General features: G+C 36.8%; 1 protein-coding gene across 1 annotated transcript; it reads left to right on the top strand.

The window, feature by feature from the left end:
* The first annotated feature begins 10,144 nt into the window (after window positions 1-10,144).
* LOC140327737 (complexin-4-like) lies at window positions 10,145-17,535 on the top strand. Its single transcript, XM_072407089.1, has 3 exons — window positions 10,145-10,529; window positions 13,900-13,987; window positions 17,077-17,535. The coding sequence occupies exons 1-3, from the start codon at window positions 10,360-10,362 to the stop codon at window positions 17,293-17,295; spliced, it is 477 nt and encodes a 158-aa protein (XP_072263190.1). The 5' UTR covers window positions 10,145-10,359; the 3' UTR covers window positions 17,296-17,535.
* Window positions 17,536-17,776: the final 241 nt, after the last annotated feature.

Below are 17,776 nucleotides of genomic sequence, written 5' to 3'. Positions count from 1 at the left end.
TAAGTAATCGGTGGGTGGCTTATTTGCGGGGGGGGGGCTTATTTTTCATTTTTACCTAAAAAGGGGGGGCTGTCTTATTTGATGGCCCTGCCTTATCATCGGGGAAACACGGTATGTCTTCAGTACTGTATACGTGTTTACGTGGTTTACAAATTCAACCACTAGGGAAATAAACATATCCCAGATATAAAACCACATGGACATAGATGATCTAGAGAAAGGTAAATAAAAACCCTGGTACAATTTGCTCCAACAGGGGAAAAAAAATCCTTCCTGATTCCATGAGGCAATCCGATGTTCCATGGATCAACAGTCTCAGTTATCCTTACTTTAAAGCTTTAGTACCCAGTTATATTCTGTGCTTCTAAAAAAGCATCCAGCTTTTTCCTAAAGCGATTTATAATATTTGCTAAAACTACTTGCAGAGGGAGCCTATTCCTCATTTTTACAGACCTTACAGTGAAGAATCTGGAGCTTAAACATCTGTTCATCCAGATGCAATGAGTGCCCTCTTGTTCTTTGTAACAGTCTTAAAGTGAATAGGTGGGAAGAGAGTTCTCTATATGGACCAATAATTTTGTATATATATAATGATCATATAAACATCTTTTCCCAAGGGAGAATAGATTCAGTTCAGCTAATCTCTCCTCATAGCTGATTATGTCTCCATCTCTGCAGTCTATTCCTCTTTTTATACAAGAAAGTACAGTGGTACCTCGGTATAAGTCTGCTTTAGAATAAGTCCAAATAAGTCTGCGGGCCCTTCCTGTTTGGAAGAGATGGGGGATTTGCAGAGACTGCAGGAACAGAGCTCACCGCCAGAGGAGTGCAGAGCTCGCTATGATCGCATCCTTACAGCGTAAGAAAAAAGAAGCCAAAATCTAAAAAACCAACATACATACAGTACAAAAGCTTAAACTACTTGTTTAGCTTTGTTTCCTTTATGAAAACTTTTCTATTGTATTATCTTTTTTGTTATGTTGCGGCTAAATGTTAGTTGAAGTAAACATGCCCTTTGCCCATCTTGGTACCCATTTGCCTAGATTTCCTAAATGCATCAAAGCAGACTGGAAAAAAAAGGAAAACAGCTGGACAGAAAGTAAAAGCTCAAAGGAACACAAAAGCAGAAAAGGCATAATATAAAGACATACTTCATTAAACAACTGAAAGTAAAAACAGGTAATCAATAGGCAAAAGAAGCTGGGTGGAGTAAAAATTGTATCACTATATACAGTTTTAGCACTTTTTTTTAGCAAAAAAAGACCATTTTGTTTTCATAACCATACTATTGTCAAGCCCTGAATTAGCCATTGCCAAATGCTAAACACATTTTTAGCAATACAGAACTGCAGAATGCTCTGAAACAATAAATAAGGCACAGCTCCCAAACAACCGTAGATCTACAGCATGGGCCAGTGATTATTGACAATGTGCCACAGTGCTGTTTTGCATCTTCTTGGAGTGGCAGCTGGTGTTCAGATCTAGAATTATTTGTTTACTGTTTCCTGCCTGACTGTGCCTACATAGTTCCTCCCCATTCATTTTATCTGTATGGCCCATTTCTCTTACTGACCTAATGGTGCATTTTTGGCCCATTTAAAGTAACAATGTAGCATATTTTGTAAGAACTAGGCTGACATTACTGCCCTGGTAGTACAAATACTACTGGCTTTGTTAGTGGTCTTATCCTCTGCCTTGAATTATTTTTGATTCAGTGACCCAGAATGAGCACAGGTATTCTGGTAATTGTTGCATAATGCGTCACACGGATGTTTACATGCCTGTTTTAGGTTTACAAATAAAACAATTGAAACCAAAACATCAGGTTTAGAAGTGCTGTTCATCTCTTCTTTATGACTCTGTAAACTGTGCTAAATTTGACATTGTTCACTGCTGATTGCCGCTGGTCCTCTTAGAGCAGGGGTGTCAAACTCTGCCCCACGGGCCTAATCTGGCCAAGAATTTTGCCAAATTTTGCCAAATTTTTAAAGCCAAAGTTTGGACGTAACAAAGTCCAAATCTTTCCCTTCCTTAGGAATCAAAACTGTATGGGCTTTATTAAACTCTGGGAAAGGATTACTATGTATTGGAATGTATTAAAGAATTCTGAGAGCAGAAGGGTCACTTCCTGTAATGGTATTTAATAGAATTCAGCTAAAATATCATCTGGTTCATCATACCATCAAAATACCATCATTGTTCATCATCTAGCTCATTCCTCATCAGACCTCTGATTCCATAATAGGTGCATTCATGTTCCCTGTACAGTTTCAGAAGCCTGGGTAATATCGTAATAAAGGATCTGAATAAGAGGGCTGTGCAGAGTAAAGCTATGAATAATATTTCTCAAAGGCTGATAAGATTGCTGAGCGAACTAAATGTATTTTCCAATTTTATTCCCCCAGCGTAAAAACATTTTCGGCGAACAAATCCAAAACTACATCTGGAGTCTGATGGAGTCTGTCTGTCTTTTCTGATGGTGTAGCTAGCCTTAGATTTTGTTGACAAAGTCTACAGTGGGTTTAGAAAAAGTCAACGGAGATACTCATGGAGGATCAAAAAGCAGAATCAGAAATTTCACTTTACATAAAAGGGTAGACAACCCTTTTATGTAAGGTAAAAATTCTGTTTGTTTAGGTTGTTTTTGAATGAATGGTAATGCAAAGCCTCCCGGGATACCTACGTCATGCATCCTGGGGGCTCTTGGGTGCTCCTTCTGCGCAGAAGGAGCCTTTTCATGAAAAGATCAGCAAGTTTTTTTTTTTCAAGCTACGTCACCTGATCTCCCGCCTGCATCGGGTGATGTAGGAAGAAGAACCCAGAAGAAGAGGTAAAAATGGCGCCGCCTGGGGCGCCGGCTCAGGGACAGATACCGGGACCCGAAGGAAGACAGCTCCAGACCAATCGACTGCGCTGCGGGATTAAAGGGAAGTGTATTTTTTTTTGTTTTATGCACTTTTGAGTTTAGTTCCTCTTTACCAGCAGAGTATACAGTGTCCACAGGGGCTTAGACAGTATCCATGGGAGCTCAGATATTATCGACAGCAAAATACGTGGTATCCACTGGAGATTACTGTCACACTTACCTCTTTCTCACTAAAGTGCAGACGCCTCTCTCTCTTCTGGGCGTGCCCATTGGCCAGCTGTCCAATCCGCTGGCCAATGAGGAAATAGCCTATTAACCATCCCTGGCTATTTAGCTAGCTCACACACTGCACTCAATGTTCGTACAACGTGTCTCCACTGGTGAAGAGCCCCTAGTTCTGTTGAGCTAGTTCCTGTGCACCTGTTGGCTATTAGTGTTTCCTCTGTCCAGCTTCTGCGTTAATCCCTCATTGTCCTGTCTTTGGAATCCCAGCCAACTTCCCTGTGCTTTTCCAGTGTTCCTGTCTGTCTGTGGATATTCCTGCGTCACCTGTGCCTCCTGTTGCTTCCAGTGTCTCCTGTGTTCCTTGTGTCTGCAGTGGTCCCTGTGTCACTGGTGTCTGTCTCCTGGATCCCTGGCTTGTGACCTGACCTCTCTTGCTTGCTGCCTGCCTCGACCTAACCTTCCTCGACTATTCTTCTGCTTTGTGATTTGGTACCATGTTTCAAATTGCCCACCTTCGTGTGCCCAAGGACCGCACCCTGGCAGTAACTAGCGGCGCAACATCCTCACCATCAAAGGCTCTGGAGAAGATCTGGTTACTGCTTAAACTCTGCCCCTTGGCCTTTCTCAGGGCTCACACCACCTCCAGTGCAAGCTGTAGCACCCCCTAGTGGTCCTGTCTCCCTGAGCTTGACACTTACACAATATCCACATAGGAAAAGGCAGTGTTCACGGTGGATTACATAGGATCCAGAGCAAAATAGAATACGTACTATCCACAGCAAATTACACAGTATCCACAGCAGAATATTCAGTGCCAGGGAGAACTACTCAATGTCCACAGCAAAATATATATCCTGTTCACAGCAGAACTTACAGAGTGCCAATATGGAAATTTAACCTGAATACTAAGGTTTTAGTTTAGAAAAAACAACTCATACATTAACATCTTTTGTTTTAAAAGAATACACAAAACCAGAGCTGTCAAGGGTGCGCATTTCAAGGGACTTATTGAATTACGTTCCAAAAAACCTAAATCAACATTCTACCCGCCTATATCAACAATCCTTCCTAAATACCATCACTGAACATATTCATGCAAGCAATCCAACTACAGAATACCATGCTAATAACTTCACCAAAGCTCACTACAAGGCTCCTAATTCTTTGAAAAACCAAACACACATTATTATCAAACCTGCGGACAAAGGAGGCAATATAGTGGTACTGAAAAAACAAAATGCGCACCCTTGTATGCTAACTTGTATTTAGGAGCTTGGGAAGAAAAATTATTCTTAAACCCAATAACAAAGACATACACTTAAAATATTATGTCATGGAAACGGTACATTGATGACGTGATCTTCTTTCGGACGGGTTCAGAACATATACTACACAAATTCTTCAATCATATGCATCTAAAATTTACTATGGACATGAGCAAAACACAATTACCTTTTTTTGGACCTGTTCATCAGAATTGACAGCAACAGTACTATTTCCACGATACTATTTAGAAAACCAACAGCAGGGAATACAATACTCCAGGCTGACATTGCTCACCCGAAGGCCCTAATAACAGTATCCCATTCAGCCAATATCTGAGACTTAAGAGAAACTGTACAAACGACCTCAACTTTAAACAAGAGGATAAACTCCTACAAGAAAGACTCCTACAGAGAGGACACCAAGAACATTCTCAAAAAAGCAGAGAGTCCTCAAATATGAACGAGAAGGCCTCCTTTTGAAGACAGACAAACCCAATCCAGAGTGTCAAGCCCGAGTGAAAATTAACACTAGATTTAATGAGAACCATAACTTTATTTTAAAAATTCCTAAAGTAAAAAATGTTTTAAGCAACAGACCCATGATCACATATAGCAAACCTAAATCTTTCAAAGACCATCTGGTCATTAGTCACTTTAGAAATGACAGAATCTCACCATGCCCATCAAACAACATACAAGGTACTTTTAAATGTGGACATTGCAATCACTGCAATTGGATTGATGAAGCTCTGATGATCACATTACCAAATGGTTTAAACCACAGACCCAATTCTTACATTGATTGCAACAATGAAGGGATAATTTGCCTTAGATCATGTATCTGTGGCTTCTTTTATATCGGGAAAACCAAAAGAACATTCAAGAAAATTATTTACGAGCATATCCACTCAATTAAAGTAGGTAAAATAACTACACATATATGCCATCATGTAGGCTCAAAACACCAATATGACCCTATAGTTCCTAAATTCTTCGGCTTAGAATACATACCCCCAAACCCCAGAGCGGGTGACCTAGACAAAGAATTATTACAAACAGAAACAAAATGGATAGTCAACCTTAAAGACACACAAACACCAGGCTTTACCGATACAGTTAGTTTCAAATCCTTTCTGTAAAACATCTTTTCTTGACATATTTGAGATGGCATCGTCTGTAATATGCCTTTTTTAATATGCACACTTCCTGCTCCATCAGCTCAAAAACCTTCCTAATATGAGTATCAATACCACATAAACACGAACCACGTCATAACCCTCCCCACAGTGTTCATTTATTGTACTTTTTTCTGCAATATTTAATAATTAAATATATATGAAAAGTATGCTTTATACCATGCAGTCACTGTACAATTTAACATTGGAGGACTTTTCATTCATCTATCAATTCGAATACTTGGATGTCCCCCTGACATATTGACTGGAGTTTGGAGGGGATGTGAGACCACAATCCTGTGGCATTTAGGCAATTATGTGGGTCTTTCCCCCTTCATGATTCACCCCATTTGGGTGGATCTCCCTGCAGGGAAGGAAGAGGGTGGTTGAATCTACCCTCCCCTCTTCGTTCCCTGGAGTGGCAGCCCCAGCTGACGTCACAGGGACACCAATGACACTGTGTAGTGGGGTGCACCCAGGCCGTGATTGACAAGGGTGCATGTGCACTGCACAACAAAGAAACACACTACGAATAGCGCGTTCCGTTTTTATACAGACCGTTTGGCTGTACTCCCAGCGCTCACCTCCCTGTCAAACTCCTCTTTGAACCCAGCCATTTCAGCCAGCAAGGTAAGTCTATCATTCATATATCTTCCAAACATGAAGATTCCTTTAACCCTTTCAGTACTTTATGGCTTATATGAATAGTCCATCTTTTCATTATTCTAGAAGCTTTCACTATGACTCCTATGCAAAATTTATCCTTCATTAACCCATAAGCTTTCATTATGGTTCAAATGTAAATTTCATCTTTTCACTAACTTAGAACCTTTCATAGAAATTCCTTATCCCTTTAGTACCATATGGCAAATATGTCAAATCCATCCTATAATGAACCTAGACGCCTCTATACAAAAAAGACAATTTTTTCCTGTTTAACTACAATGACCATAAATGTGACCATGAATATACCCATGTTTATAAGATAATCCATTTTGATATACCTCTATGTACCTGGAATACTTGGTAATTCATCCCAATTACAGTAAATAATACATATTTACACACATGTATTAAGTAATTCACTTTTATTTAACCCTATATACACCAACTTATACCTAACCCTTCATTCTATAAAACCAATTATTTTCATTTGTGATCAGACCCATTTTTGAAATGGCAGTGGAAGGCCCGTGCCTCTCCTCTACATCCTTACAACCTTCATGGATGAATGCAATACCAATCTTCGAAGAGTATACTAAAGCTTTTATGAATCGTTTGTGTACATCAATATAGAAATATACTAAAATTCCGTTTGAGGAGGTAAGATACCTCATACAATATGTATAGATACAAGAAACATGTTGAAAAATTACTTTATATTGATTATTTAATCCATTCATATCTAGCACTAATCTGAACAAGGTTTTCAACCTTCACCTTGCCACATTTATCATTACGCATGTCTGTGTCTTTTATGATCTCCCATGAGTACGAAATAACCATACTCTTTCTTTGTATATACAAATAATTTGTCACATTATATATCATACAAATATTTTGAATGTTGTATACCTACATTTATTTATGTAATTACATAAAATCCCTATGTAACCATGTGATCCTAACCATACTATATAGTATATTAAATGTACAAATGTATATATGTATATATTCACTTTAACTTAGGTACTTACCTTATTTGACATACTGATTTTCTATACATACCCAGACCATAGAGTGCATACAAAAGATATCCCTGAGGACGCCTAATGGTGGCGAAACGCATCGGATTTTGCACAAACTATATAACTTCTGTGGTTCTTCACACCTTTATTTGTTTGATGACATATAAGTACTGTGTCTAGTATGTAACACCTAAGTCCCGTGAAGTGTTAACAGGACCAAGGTAAAATACTTGATTACGTTATGTAAATGTTTTTTCTTGATGTAACAAATACACATCTATAATATTTCACACAATCCTTGAGCCGTGAACCTCATTCTTTTCCTTCTTTTACACAATATACATTATTGCTTAACCTCCCTAGTGGTACATTTCTCTCCAGATTTATATGTCTAAAAGCGGTAAAATGTTTTTCATGAAAATGTACTTTACAGTATAATACAATAGTATGAGTATAATAAGGTTTTAAACACAAAATCATGTAAAAAAAACAAATTAAATACATTAAAAAATATATTTTTTTAATTTCTTTAATTAAAAAAAATATATATAAATTTTACTCATACTATTATATTATACTGTAAAATAAATGTTGCCAAAAAAAGTAAAGTTTGCCATAAATTGCTGAAAATGTAAACTCACACAGATTTACCATGAACCCATTGTGCAATGAACATCATCCCTACATTTAGTCCTGCAACTAAAGGAAATATTATGTGATGTTTATACTACTATAAATAAATAACATAAATGTGTGTTATCCCTGTCACTAGCACTGCACAACAACATAATACCTGTTTTACCTTCCAAACGATTTAAAAACCTATCCATCCAGGCTTATGAATATACACCTCTGTAACATTGCATCGGGCCAGTGACATGCTTATTTTTTGATTCAGCAATGCAGCTTTCTATTTCAATTCCATCCTGCTTCTTTGACAATGAATCAAGATAATAATGATAAAAAATACAGATGTGTTGACTGGTAAAACTTTGTGTACTATATGCATTTCAACTGTACATTTAGTTTTCTCCCTACAGCAGAGTTTCTCTAGATATTGCTAGGGGTTCATTGCAGTGAGCAATTAGTGGCTCTAAAGTAAGTGACACCAATGATCTTTTTGGTTATCTGTAAGGATTCTGCTGGATAGCCAGCAATGTAGGCAATGTAATTATGCACCAAACGTTGCACACCACCCTTCCACCCCATCTATCCCCTCCCCTTCTTATCCTCGCTCCCCCACTTCTGTACTAGTTCAGATGGTTATATGTTATAGTTTTCCCCCTTATGTAACGTAAGTATACAACCGTACTTTTGTTTTATTATTATTATTATTATTATTATTATTATTATTATTATATTTGAATGATGTTTTTTGTCAATGTTTTCCTACCTGTTTTAAATACAAGTGTTTTATACACAACTCCCATATTTTGGCCTTTGTTGCACCCTAGTACTGCTGATCTTCTGTACTCTCCTTGTAGTCACTTCTGACTACACACATATACTTCCTGCAGACAAATTACCTGGTGGTGACATTAACCTCCCTAGTGGTTCTAGTATAGTATAATAGTATGAGTATAATAAAGTATGAGTATAATAAAGTTTGAAACACAAAATCATTTAAAAACAATAAAATTGAATACATTGAAAAATCTATATATTTAAAAAAAAAATTATTTTTTTTAAATTTAAAAAAAAATACATATTTTACTCATACATATATACTGTAAAATAAATGTTCTTAAAAACAATGTACTTCTTTTACACATAAAAATCCAATGTATTGCATTCAATACAGTTATTTTGTAATGAGTGCAATACAAATGGATTTCGAATTTCCCGCCCCGCCCGGCCGGGATGTACACACGCACCGACGTCACCAGGAACTCCCCCGGTGACTCATCGGATGCAGAAGCAGGAAGAATAAAGAAGAAAGAATACGGAGATCGCAGCGCTGGACGACGCGGGACCCCAGCGGATCAGGTAAGCTCTGTATTTACTAACCTTCCATAGGTGTTCCAACCCCGAGTGTGACTCGGGGTTACCACTTTTAGAAACTTTTTTCTATGCCTGCATAATGAATGTTGACAGAGTTTCCTAATCAAAGAGAAAAAGGAGCTTTTTTTAAAATATGTAATGACATAGATCAAAACTTACAAAACATTAATATTAGTCACACAATTTTAAAACAAATCAACACATACTTCTAATAAATGCCCACTACTATCATTGTTGTTTTAGGAAAAGATCAACTGTTCACACAAAATTTCCAAATAGATGATAGAAATCATTAGTAGTCCAGGAACAACAGTGTAGTTGGGTACAACTCTATGAGTTTCATTGTTTGCAAAGGAAGTAAATAAAGGTATCTTTAATGATACCTACCTTCTTATTTCTCCTTTGTCAATATACAATTGGGGATTGTCAACCTTTGTTTGCATCCAAACAATAATTGTTTGGTGAGTAGGTGCACAAGTGGGAGACAGTGGGAGCAGTGTTTTCACTCTGTAACAGAAAATGTGAACATGTAAAAGCTTATAAATGACTTCAGTAATTAGATTTAAAATACATACTTTTATTGTAATAAGTACTAAACATAACACATACTGCAAGTTACAGATTTAGGCACTGTCTGGGATATTTAGATAGGTGATATTCTACTGTGTATTTTACTAGTAAAATATTCAATCAAAACATAGTTTGAGAGCACAGTTAATGAACTTCTGATGTGAACCTTATATTTAAAACAATACATTTTTCTCTTTATATTTCATATCAGGTTTTAAAGCAATGATGAGTATAACTTGGGGATAACTTGAGCAGCTTCTGGGCTTAGTAGGAAGGAGGATATGAATCTCTGCAAAAGGAACTACAGATATCTCCACCTCATTAATACCTAATGCTTTAAGCTGGTTTAGGCTGTCTGTGCAGGGACACATTCACCTTGCACAGTACCAAGATATCAACAGGCAAAAGAAATATATAACTCCTGTAAATAATTAGGTATGGTTCTTTACCAATACATCAGAATTAACTTCAAATATTGATATAATATTCAAAACATTGTGAATTTTGCAGTGTTTAGCTGAGTAAGTACAATATTTTTGAGGGCTTTTTGAAGCATAAATAATACAGACATGGCATTTATGCTGAAAACTATGATGGGATCTTCCATGAAGAATCTGGGAAATAACCTTGGTGGAGAAACAGAAACAAAAGAAAATCCAGATGGGAAAGAGACGGCACAGTCCAAGGGAATGACACGGGAAGAGTTTGAGGAGTACCAAAGACAGCTAGTGGAAGAGAAGTAAGTATTGTATATCTGTAAAAAGTGTGAATCAGATTTATATTCAATCATACATATTTTCTGGAATACACATTCAAGGCAAATCTGTATATGATGTATACCAGCAACCAAAGTTAAACATGGTTTGGTAAGATTAGTTATGCATGTAAGATTAGTCAATGCAATGTGTTCCACTGAACATTCAGTTTATTGTTGCTAAATTTTTTAAAATTTAACACGTTTTATTGTGTTGCTGTTTTATATGAGGAAAATATACTTAAAGATATGTGAGAACTACTATGCATGTTATACAATGGATAGCAAAATGCCTTGTAAGTGGGTTCTACAGTCCAGGGTAAAATTAGAGAATTATTGCTAATTCTCACTATTATTGTAGTACATTTTGCTAAATACACAAACACACATTGCATTTGTTTTGCAAGTCACTTGGTTGTCATCACCCAAGTAGTGCATGATATATTTTTTAAGCACTGCACATGTTACTTTGGTATAATGCTGTGCAATCCTAGGGTTCCTGGGTTTGGAGCAACAAGCGTGTCAACACAATGCGTACATTGCAAGTACAATGTACGCATACATTTCCCTATAACTTCATAAGCATTTTACAGCTAGAGATAAGTGATTTGTTTTACATTTCTAAAATTCATGTTTCCATGTGGATCAAGCTAATTCAAAGCTGAAAGAGATTTACAAAAACAGCATCTGTGATATTGTGGAAAATATAAAAAATTGTCTTCTTTTAAAATGTCTTTGGAAATTGTTTCTTTAACAGACCAGGGTCATACATTTCCCATTATCAGATATTTCTTGATCTGACAACCAGCATCCTTCCAGACCCTCTAGTTTACAACACCCATTGAAAAAGTTGGAGTTTTGTGTCTCTGGTGTCATAAAACTTAGAAAAGGCTAGTAAAATGGACTCTGAGCTGTATTCAGAAACCCATTTATTAATAATCTTTATATTGCCAATATACTATTCTGTATAAAGTAGTATTTGGCTTATTTGTAGCTGGATTGTTATGGTGAGCATTTTAAGACCAATAACTAATAATAATATTAATAATAATAATAAGGCCTCAGGAAAGCCTGGAAACCAAATTTAGCATGTTCTGGTGAGCTATAAGTCCAAGACATGCCTAGTTTGGTCTCCGTGAACTCCCTATTTTGCGGTGAATATATAATCTGGGGGTTGGCAGTTCATAAAAACCTGTACTTATGAAAATATTAATAATGGCTAGAACAAGGGCATTTTGGAAGTGTCCACAGAGCATCATAACCCATGTTGAGACAGCCCCTCAGACAGCCCCCACCCTGCTGTCATTGAATTGTTGTATTAGTTCCACCTCTGTGGTTGGCATAGAAAAAGCCATGTAAGACCAGCAGAGATAGCTCTCACTAACATCATCTTGTTGCTAAGGACAACGGTACTTACACATTGAGCACTGCAGGGAGCCCAGTGACTAATAACTTGGACTTTACACAGCAACCGGGACCAAGGCAAACCAACCCTATCTAAGTATTATTTCACAGTTTTATTTTATGCTGCTGCTATAGTTCTGTTATTGTTCTTTGATTAGTCTTAATTTTTCTGTATTTGTGTGTGCACTGTTCTTGTATGTTTTTACTTTTTATGCCTTATAAAAAGTATAAGCTGAATCTCTGAATGCTCTAAGTAGAAATAGTGTAACTTGTTAACCCGAAACGCTACTATAAACATTGTGATTTCTGAGACATCCCTGTCTGGAGTGGCAATGGGAGACACTAAAGTAGCAGAATCATAACTGCGGTTGTCAAGGGTAACGGTGCGTGCTTCTGTCTAAGCACGTCGTGGCAGTGTACCTGTAAAGGTGTGTTTGGCAAGGGGTAACAGAGTGGTTAACTTTGCCCCATGATGGCCCCTCTCAGCCTGCTGGTGCGTGGACTGTTGTTGAGCGTGCTGGAAAGTCTATGCACAGGGGTCCGGGCTGAGAAGGCGTTCGTCACAACATCTACTGTATATATTCCAGCATTTAGTCTGCCTTTTTTCTGTTATTACATTTTTTATTTAAGGTAATTGGATAAAATATTTAAATTAGAGTAAATATTAAAAAAAGTCAAAGTGGTTAAGCTTTGATTTTTTATTTTTTTATAAAATGCCTAAACCCATCTCTGTGTATTTACTTCAACTCTTTTTGTGCCTTAGTAAGCAGGAAACATCTTACTTGCACCCAAGGGGAGGGGGTAGCACTGTTACAATGGACTCCTGGATATAAAAGTAGAACTTTAGAACACCCACTAGATGGATATGTACACGTAGAACCATAATTGGAGGCCTAGGAGCTCCCAGCCCTTCAACCATGGGGATACCAGCTTACATGCCTGCTACTGAAATTGGGCTGCATTTTTTTAGCAAAAAACTGACATTTGGATGGAGAGGCTTGGCAACCATGGCAAGATCAGAAGGAAGCATTATATTCTTATGTCTATTTGCTACATAAATTTGCTGTGTGCAGTTTAAAGGGCTAGTGATAGCAGCTAAAAAGACAAAGAATAGTTCATTTTAAGTAATGTGTATGGTTAGTTGGATATAGTCAAAGATATATGACCTTGACAACCTGAATTGCTAGGTCTGATTTGCTAGTCAGTATTTTCCTTTGCTTTAGATATTTTCTCCTTGACAGTTGATAACAGGATACATTTCATCAAATATCCTTGCACATACCTACAATTATTAAGGCATTCTAGTAATATAGCTGGCAGGAAATTGTTCAGAAATTATTCCTGCATTCCAGAATCTCAAAATTTGCATTGAATATGCCATGCATAGTTCAAGAAAGAACAATGAAACCAATTTCCATTTGGCTGTTTAATGAATAAAAAAAAAGTTACTATATTATTCCAAAAACACATAACCCTATACTGTATGATTTATGAAGGGTGTATATACCTTTGTCGTTTGTTCAATTATCTTTAAAGAAACTTTTGAAGTGTGTCATAGTAATACATTCCTTGTAAAGTGTGGAGTTACAAAGTAATCTTTAAAACTGCTTTACACAGTAATTATTATTATATTTATCAGGCCATTTCTCTTTGAGCACCTATAAAACACTTCTTTAATTATTTATTTTTTTTGTCCTTAGGGAGGCTTACCAGGTTATTGATTCCCAGATGGCTCTTAGCCAGGGACAATTGAATCTTTTAAAGAGCAGCAGTTTGCATGAACACCAGAACACCCATATATTACACAGAAAACTATAACCCCCTTCCTCACCACACCTAACACACACATTGCTGTAAGAATTTTGGATCAATATAATGTGAGCTTGCTTCTGTTTCTGTCTGCATGTAGTTCAATAGAAGTATGGATAATACAGTACTTGTGTTTACACAGGATAGAACGGGATCATGCCTTTGCACAGAAGAAAGCAGAGAGGGCAACAGTCAGAATGCATATGAGGGACAAGTATAGACTGCCACAGGTAAAAATAATTTTTGTAGCATCTATGTCTTTAAAAATACACAAAATTAGGAAATGCTATAGTATGTTAAAACATTTCTGACATTTGTAATTAATGACCTGTTTAGATCTCTGAATTAAATTTAAAATATAATAAAATAAATAAATTAAAATCCAAATCTTCCAAATTTGTGAAGCCCAATAATATACAGATTAGCTCATCTGTTAACTAGGTATGAGAGGGAAAATTTGTCAAACTATAGAAGTTTAGTTTCAGAGTTTAGTAAACTGTTGACAAAACCAGCCTTTAATTTTGTCATGTGGAAAAAATTTAGATGAGGGACTTCTCATCTAAGTTTGCAAGCCCAGTGACACCCCCAAGCCGCCTTTAGCAATCAGTTAGTGAATGACCATCCCTAATTTTTACCAACCAAGCTTCCTGCTTTCCCTCCCTCAATGTGACATAGACTAGTAAGCCATCAATTACTGCATTATAGAATGCAGAGTGGTATAATTGACTGTATTAAAGAAACCAGAGTTGCAACAATGAGTGTATTACAGAGACTATTTCTGAAACATTTATAGCATTAAGGATACCAGTAAGGCATTAAAAACTAAAAAATACTACATTTACAATATAACATTTTTAATTGTATTAATCCATGTACTCCTGAACTGCTAGTTTGAAGGCCAAGAGATTATAAAACTAATCTTAGGGCTCTATTTATAAAACAGGAAATCTAAAATTCCCTCAAAGATTCCCTGGTTGGATCAAATACTGCCTTGAAAACACATGGACCAGGAAGATTCCTACAAGGGAATGTCAGATTTGTGGTGTTTTAAAATGAGCCCTTAGTGTTCAGTATTATCACTCCTCACTCTCCTCTCTGTTCTGAATCCATGTTATGCCATCAAGTAATATTTAGACATTGACTTCCTGTTTATTAACCTCCCGACCGTTAAGCCCGACCTTCGTACGGGCTAAAAAAAGTTGCTCTTTTGGTTAAGCCCGAGATTTTCCGTACATTAAAATCCCCACTTACCCAGGTAAGTGGGGATTTTAATGTAGGGAAAATCTCGGTCCCCCTGTGCTAATCCAGCGTCGGGTTCGTGTTCTAGCGTCATCCTTCGTCGATCGTCGTCCGTCGGTTTCCCTCTCCAGCGTTGGGTGCCTTCACGTATACCAGCGGGACCAGGTAAGAAGCCGGCCAGCATCTTGTGTTCCGCTGGCCGGCCGGCGGAACACAAGATGCCGGCCGGCGTCTTACCTGGTCCCGCTGATCATCCAGCGTCGTTCTCGTTCCAGCGCCGGGTGATCACTGAAACAAGAAGCCGGCCGGCTGAGGAAAAAAACAGCCAGCCGGCTTCTTGTGCGTGCGTGCGCGATGACGTCGGCACGTGTGCGGGAAATTCAAATTGAAACTCATTCATTCATTTTGTATTGGATTGAATACAGGAGTTTGTATTCAATTCAATACAAAATGAATGAATGAGTTTCAATTAAAAATAAATACAAAGTATGTATTTTGTATTGGATTGGATACAGGAATTTGTATTCAATCCAATACATAATGAGAGTTTGAATTTTGTTCTCATTTTGTATTGGATTGAATACAAAGTCCTGTATCCAATCCAATACAAAATAATACAAAATATATTTATGTGGTTTTGTCTATAGGTATGTGACGGACACTAGGGAGGTGTTTTAGAAAAATATATTACTATACATTATACCGAATTATCGCATTTTCAGTATTAGATTGAATACAAACTCCTGTATCCAATCCAATACAAAATAATAGAAAATATATTTATGTGGTTTTGTCTATAGGTATGTGACGTTGGACGGTTGGACACTAGGGAGGTGTTTTAGAAAAATATATTACTATACATTATACCGAATTATCGCATTTTCAGTATTTTTCATTTATTTATGTATTCTTGTTTAGGCTGAATTTTGTGTTTTTCCTTTAATTTTATTAAAAGTAATTTTTTTTTTTTTTTTTTCATGATTGTGTGTTTCAAACATTTTTTATATTCATTATATCTACTAGAACCCTGTTCGGACATATTTCTGTAAGTTACAGGTCTACAATTTAAAAAAAAAAATTTCATGAAAACCTGTAACACTTTTGGTACAGAAATCTAGACATCAGTGTAACGCTCAGGTGGTTAATAATTAACATTATTAATAATAATAATAATAATAATAATATTAAAATAATATTAATAAACAGGATTTATGTAGCACCAACATAATAAACAGTGCTGTACATTAAATAGTGTATAAGTTATTAGTCAGGGCTCCCTGCAGTGCTCAGTCTGTCAATGCCGTTGTCCTTTGCAATATGGTAGTGAGAGGTCCCTCTAATAGGCTCACATAGCTCTTTCTAGGCCAATAAACAGAGGAGGGACTAATAGGACCATCCAATGACAGCAGGGTGGGGGCTGACATGGATTATGATGCTTTGTGGACACACCTAGGATCCTTGTATTTTAGCAAGATCCATAATTCCCCCAGGTTCAGGTTTTATGAACTGCTAGTGCCCAGATTAATATTTAGCACAAAATACAGAGTTCAAAGGGACCAAACTAGGCATGTTTGGGACTCAAAATGCTCACCATAATGATCCGGCTCTAAATTGGCCAACTACAACTTTGTACAGACCTGTGTAATTGAAATATGAATCATTAATAAATGTGTTCTTGAATACAGCTCAGTCAGAGGCCACTTCACCAACCCTAACTACCAGACCCTAAATTTTATGACACACGGAGACACAAAATTCCAACTTTTACAATTCATGTTGTAAACTATACCTGAAAGGATGCTTGATTGATTATCAAATGACATCTGATAAGATGAAATGTATGCTTCTCTCTTTGTCTTTTTAAACAAAGGCCCTAAAGAGGGCTCTAGCCTCTATTTGACATTAGTGCTCCTCCCAATATCACAGGTAGTTGTATTTTGTGTATGTGGCCCATTGGTACTGGAACTAATTATGCAAATTAAACATATTTTGAAGCAAATAAATATTAATAAAAACAAAAACTCTTAATCTCATCCCACTCTTATATTTGTTACCTGCATATACTTTTTTCTTCATGCAGAGTGAGAAGGATGATGCCCAATTACAGATTGTAGGAGGAGAGGTGGAACTTCCAGAAGATCTTGCTAAGATGGTGCAGGAAGATGAAGAAGAGGAAGAAGAACAGGGCTCTTTTCTTTCTATGTTGCCTGACATTGATATTGATGTGCTGAAGACACGGGCTCAAGGAACATTTACTGAAGTGAAAAAAGTAGCAGAAGAGAAGTGTGAAATAATGTGACAACTCATGACAACTCATGAAAAGGGAAAATTGGCCTGAAACAAAATTGTTAATGCTTTTTCTTTAGGCTTTCATGCAGACTGCATTTTTAATACTTTACCATTTAGGGTATAAGTATTGCTATTTCCTATGAAATGTCCTATATCAAATCTATCATTTCTACAACTATAGTGTCTCACGTGATGAATTTGTTTCAGAAAATGTATGTATTATATCTAATTAAAAAGAAATCCTTATTGAGCTTTGATTTTAACAAACTATTCTATTTCTGTGTACTGTAGCATTGTCAATACTGCCGCAAGAGGGAGTGTTTGATAACTGGAACATTCAGTTAAAACTGCACTCAGTCCTTGGCACTGCCCTTTTTATAAAAAATACATTGTAACTACTCAATGTGTGCCTATAAGGCCAACCTTGACAGGGAAAACAAAGCAGCTTTTATATCATAAGGACAAACAATCAGACCACAACTATGAATTAT

This window comes from Pyxicephalus adspersus, chromosome 3, assembly GCF_032062135.1.
Source record: "Pyxicephalus adspersus chromosome 3, UCB_Pads_2.0, whole genome shotgun sequence".
Lineage (NCBI taxonomy): Eukaryota > Metazoa > Chordata > Amphibia > Anura > Pyxicephalidae > Pyxicephalus > Pyxicephalus adspersus.
Note: the sequence above shows the minus strand (reverse complement) of the source record. Positions and strands in the feature narration are given on the sequence as shown.